At 37.1% G+C, this 5,725-nt stretch overlaps 1 protein-coding gene across 1 annotated transcript; it reads right to left on the bottom strand.

The window, feature by feature from the left end:
• Positions 1–2,561: 2,561 nt before the first annotated feature.
• On the bottom strand, positions 2,562–3,386 carry LOC110919457. The gene is made up of 3 exons (XM_022163722.1): positions 3,279–3,386; positions 2,642–3,183; positions 2,562–2,568 (listed from the first exon to the last, which is right to left on the bottom strand). The coding sequence occupies exons 1-3, from the start codon at positions 3,384–3,386 to the stop codon at positions 2,562–2,564; spliced, it is 657 nt and encodes a 218-aa protein (XP_022019414.1).
• Between the last annotated feature and the right edge of the window lie 2,339 nt (positions 3,387–5,725).

Genomic DNA, 5,725 nt, shown 5'->3' on the forward strand with positions numbered 1-5,725 from the left:
AAAGGAGGGGAGACTGTAACGCCCGGCTCTTTTGTACTTTCCATTTATAGAAAGTTTTGTTCGTATTTCTATTTTTGGAAACCTTGTATTCTTGTAATCGTTCCTTTCGTTGTAATCATTATCAAACCGAGACTTGGATCATTAATGAAACTTGTATTTTGTTACATTATTGTTGTACACACTCTATGTATGCTCGTATGTTCGACTTCGTGAATCAATCAATGTCTAATCGTTATTCTAGGAAACTATGTGCGAAACTTGTAATTAATCTAAACTTATGCATTGAACGTCTTTTGAACGAGAACGATACTTGGTTCTGACATTTATACGCTTAAACATACTTGGTTACGATCATCATGCTTAACTACACCTTATACTATGCTTTTATATCAAAACAAGTCCCTAAACTATCAAAAATGCACCTAATAGACTCAAGCATAAACTTCAGGGGGTAAAATGCAAAGTTATGGAACTTGCCGGCACTAGGGCGCCGCGTGACGCGAGGGTCCTAGACGTCACGCGAGCCCCTTGTTTCGGCAGAATGTGTGTTTCCTTGAGCTGCATGCACGAAATCCCATTAATCCAATTCACCCAATCACCTTTAATCCACCTCTAATCACCTCCAATCACCTTCTAACTCTTCCATTATAAATACCCACCTTCTCCAACCCATTTGACACTTTCACAACTCTCTAATCTTCACAAATTCACCCTCTAATCTGCAGTAAATCTGAGTTTTGGACAGATTCTTGTATCTTCACAAAAGTGAGTGTAACTTGCTCATTTCTTAACCAAACTACTTGGTTCTTCTTTCTAATGCTTTGTTATGTTCTTGGGTTTTAATCCTTGGTTTTTCCTTGGAAGAATCATGCTTGGATTTGCCCTAAAATGGACTAAAACTTTCTGTTTTGTTTAATATTAATCAACAACTTGTTATTTCCTATCCAACTTGTGTCTAACACATCTCACACCAATGTCCTAATGCTTACAACCTCTCTTATGGTTGGTTAAGCTTAAAAACATGGTTGAGACACTTAAATCAGAGGTTAAAACCTCACAAACCTTCTGTTTTAATTAGGGTTTTACCCACAAGTGGTGTTCAAGTGTGAAACTTGATGTATGTGTGATGGTTGGTTTAGCCTAGGCTATCCCTTCATAAGAATCCACTCATTACTTGATGTCTTTCTATAGATTAGTTGTTGTTATTACCTTAATACTTGTATGTTCATGACCCTCCTTGTTGTTTATAACAACAAGTGTAGTGGTGAACAATAGAGGTGCCTAAATGGAAGCTTGTTCTTCCTACCTCATGTATGTATTCTATGACACAAAGAGGTACCTAAACGGAGACATTAATCTCCTACCTCATGCTTGAATCATAAGACTTGTAAACTATATAATATCTAAGTTATTCTATATGGATACATCTAAGTAACTAAGACTTGATGATGACTTAATAGTTATTTGTTAAGTGGACGTTACATCATCTATGACCATGTCCTTGTTACGACTCTAATGGATCTTAGAATCCATGAAATCATACCAACTCCTTTGAGTTTTAATAGTGTCAAGAACAAGAGTTATGTGTACAAGATGATTATTTTCACCTATGTTACTTTCTATATATTTTAAAAACTCCGAATCTATAATCTTCCGTTATACGCCGAACTCACACACCTACGTTTCCTTGTGTAGAAGGATAAGGTGCTCCGAACTAATTCATCTACAAACTTGCTCTCGGAACTTCAAGTCACCACTTGTAAACCGTGAGTATACTCGAACCCATTTTACTTTTAAACACTTTGGGTGCAACATGTATTCTATATTAAACGCACATGACACTTGAAACTTATTTGAAACTTACTCTATCCATTTAAACATGAAACATGAAACTTGTGAATCTTGAGACTATTTTGTGCTATGTGAACGTTTAATTCTTGTGTGTAGTTCCGCCTTAACAATAGTAGCGCTATAGGGGTAATGCACCTCCCCGTTAGTCTTTGGGGTATTGTTAGGAGGAGACATATCAACCTCCCGTGAAACTTTGGGTTAGGTACTTTAACGCATTGGGAAACTTGGGCTATCACTTGGACTACGTAAACTAGCACGTTGAAACTATTTTATTATGTTCATGTTGGATATGAGTTTTATTCTATTATGCTATGTAAACAAACTTGTATACTCGCTCTTTGCTTTTGCATTGAACTCTATTTTAATACATGTTGCAGGTTGATTATTGAAGTATGGATGAATGATGAAACAAGTTAGGGTGGACTAGATACACACCTAGATTAATCTATCATTTTGTTTGTTATGTTACGTTATGAAACAAAGTTGTTATTTCCTTTTGAATTATGTATGACATTTAGTTTTGAAATGAAATTTGAATTTAATTAAATATTGGCACATAGTGTTATGACGTCTCTAGCAATCTACACACACTTCGTCTCATCCTGATGTTTCCGCCATCGGTTGGGGTGTGACACATATGTAGTTTTCTGCCTTCTCTGCCGAAATTAATGCATGAGCAACCGAAAATGACTTGTTTATAGATGTCATACCTACGACCTGCACAAACGGAAGATTGTACAAGTTTGTTTTGTAGGTGGCGTCAATCATGAGTACATGCGGGAACGCATACCACATAGTAAATGAAAGTGGGTGGACAAAGAAGATATCTTCAACTGCGTTCGTCATCTCATCTACGCACATGTAATAGGTGAAATCTTTTTCGACAAGAAGGTTTTCGAGTTGTTGCATTGGATATTCTCCGACCCTCTTTCCGGCATTGATCTTCTGAACAGCGTTGTGTACGTCTTTCGGAATAATCTTTTTATACAGGTTCTTTTTCATTAATGTACACCAGATGCTACGGTTTGGCATATCCTGCTCTGCCAACTGCTCAATCAGTCTTTTATCCTCCGAAGAAAGCCTTCTCGCATACGTGTGACCCTCCATCTTTTCAATAGGAGTGTGGTTGTGCCTCGCATCCTTCACCTCTATCTTCCAAACAGTTCCCTTTGTTTCCGCAAACCCTATCAACTCAAACGGGCAACCTGTTTTCTTGCTACTTACACTCTTGTACTCCCCACCAAGACTACATTGAAACCAAATCTTGAAATTACTTCCTTTTTTATTCGACCTTTTAATCACAATGACGTAGCCATTGTCTTTTCCCGTCTTCTGTACATAATCCACCAACTCATCACGTGACGAAAAATTCAGGCTTCTATCAAAAGAAAATGTAATTGGGTAAGAGCCTTCCTCATCCCGCTAACCACCCTCTCCCTGTTCGGGATAGTCTTCTTGTACATAGCTAGGCTCTCCACTGTAACCGTGGTTGGGATAGTCATCCTGTACATATCTAGACTCACCACCGTAACCATTGTCGGGATAATCTTGCTTTACATAGCTCCGCTCACCAGCGTAACCGAGGTTGAGATAGTCTTGCTATACATAGCTCGGCTCACCACCGTAACCGTGGTCGGGATAGTTTGGCTGATCGTACGGATATTCAGCCTGAGGATACGGTTCACCTCCGTATCCGTAACCCAAATAGCCGTATTGTACGTCGGAGTCTTCCACAGGGACATTCAAGTCCAACTCCACCGTATTATCATGATAACGAATGCCAGATACAACCTCCCCCTCCCTCGTGTTAGAAGGGATCGGTATATCGTACAAGGCAGAAATAGCGGCTGCCTCGTAAGAATCTGGAAAAACGGACTCCTCAAGGTATTCACCGAAAAGATAGTTGCTAAACCACGACATCGTAATTACTTACTGAAAAATACTCTCCTCAACAGAATTTTCACAGTTCAAAACAACAAACCCAACAGAACCTCAACCTCAATCTTTTGAAATGGATTAATTTTTTTTTTGAGAATACGAGACAGAACGCATGACCTGCCTCTTAAATGCATGAAATGAGGGTCGAAGCGCCGCGCTTTGGCCAAAGCGCGACGCTTAGGGTTCAAACGTTCCACTTTCTCCAACACCGTACAAATATAAAATCCCATCAAGTCTCATCACCCTTTGTTTGCAGATCACACCCTAAACGCCTCGCGTTGGCCAAAGCGGGGCGCTTCAACTGACTCATACACCATCACATCACTGGTTGTCTGGAAAGCAGGCCAAAACGCCCCGCTTTGGCCAAAGCGGGGCACTTTGGGGGGGTGTGAAAATAAGATTTGATGGATGTATGAATATCAAGGTCCTTATGCATATGGATATACAAATGATCATTAATAGTCTAATAGATACAATATACACAAATGATCATTAATAGTCTAATATATACAATAAATTACCAAACTTGAAACGAAAGGAAGTAAAGCATTTCTACAACGTGTAATCCAAAAGGAATAGTTCAAAAAGATATATTCCACTGCCAAACAAAAGAATATTAAGTCTGGTAAAAAAGCAAGAAAGAATATTAAAGTTTCCAAGAATATCAATAATTTCTTAGTGATTTCATTAAGCATTTATGTCTATATAAACGCATGTTATATCTTGCATACACCCACAGCAAACAATCGACCAAACCTAGCTACAACTTCATTTCTGTACCCCCAAATGGCACATACTTACAAGAACAAAACTGACCTTGCTACCATTGGGAAAGAAGCGTTTGATGTCATAGATTCTCGTGGGCGTCAGTACTCGAAGCAGCACATGTCTCACTATCAGTACCAACCCCAACAGGCTTATGTGGTTCAGCAACAAGTGTATGCTGCCCCAGTGACTAAGAGAGTGATAACATGTGACGATGCTGCTAAGATGTACGGTGGGACTTTGTTTGTGGAGTATCCGAAAAGGAAGCCTGCTCGTAAAGGTTTCTTTTATATGTAGTTCTACCTAGCTCTATATATCCTATATGCATGTATATACATCTTGGATCCATCCCTTGCCAGTAATTGGTTTTACATGGATGTGCCAAGATTGTTAAAATCAATCACCTTATGATATGAAATAATATTACTGGTGGCTGTATTAACATGTTTGTGTCATCTTTTTTCGTGCCAAGACCTCAGTCTCTTTGTTTCGATTGTATTAAGGCAGGATGAAATGATTATATTAGACTTAGGAAAACCAAAGTGAACGAAAGTCCCCAAAGAACAGTTTATATGGGGACTTGGCTAGCTAAATAGAATCAACATAGAAAAAAGTTTTTTCTTCTTTATGTGGCATGAACCATACAAGTCCTTAATCAGCCTCACTATACTATTTTCATATTAAACTATGTATTTCATAACCAAATTACTAATTTAAAATCAGCTAATTATTTTCATGGTGACTACTAAAAAATTATTATGTTAATTAAAAATAAGAGAATTACCAAACTTTGCTAATTATTAATAAATTTAACAATTATAATGAAGGAAACTAAACGTTAAATATATAAATTAGATTGGTAATACTTTCTCAATTTAGGGTATTAAAATACGTTATTAATACAAGTCCTTAATCAGCCTCACTATACTATTTTCATATTAAACTATGTATTTCATAACCAAATTACTAATTTAAAATCAGCTAATTATTTTCATGGTGACTACTAAAAAATTATTATGTTAATTAAAAATAAGAGAATTACCAAACTTTGCTAATTATTAATAAATTTAACAATTATAATGAAGGAAACTAAACGTTAAATATATAAATTAGATTGGTAATACTTTCTCAATTTAGGGTATTAAAATACGTTATTAATTAAACATTGCAT

The sequence above is a fragment of the Helianthus annuus genome, chromosome 17 (assembly GCF_002127325.2).
Source record: "Helianthus annuus cultivar XRQ/B chromosome 17, HanXRQr2.0-SUNRISE, whole genome shotgun sequence".
NCBI classification, from domain to species: Eukaryota; Viridiplantae; Streptophyta; class Magnoliopsida; order Asterales; family Asteraceae; genus Helianthus; species Helianthus annuus.

Excerpts from the sequence above, each read along its gene's own strand:
- LOC110919457 (XM_022163722.1), bottom strand. The coding sequence starts at position 3,386 with ATGGTTACGGTGGTGAGTCTAGATATGTACAGGATGACTATCCCAACC. Across the intron at positions 3,184-3,278 it reads TCCCGAACAGGGAGAGGGTG|AAGACGGGAAAAGACAATGG; the intron begins GTTAGCGGGATG and ends GATTATGTACAG.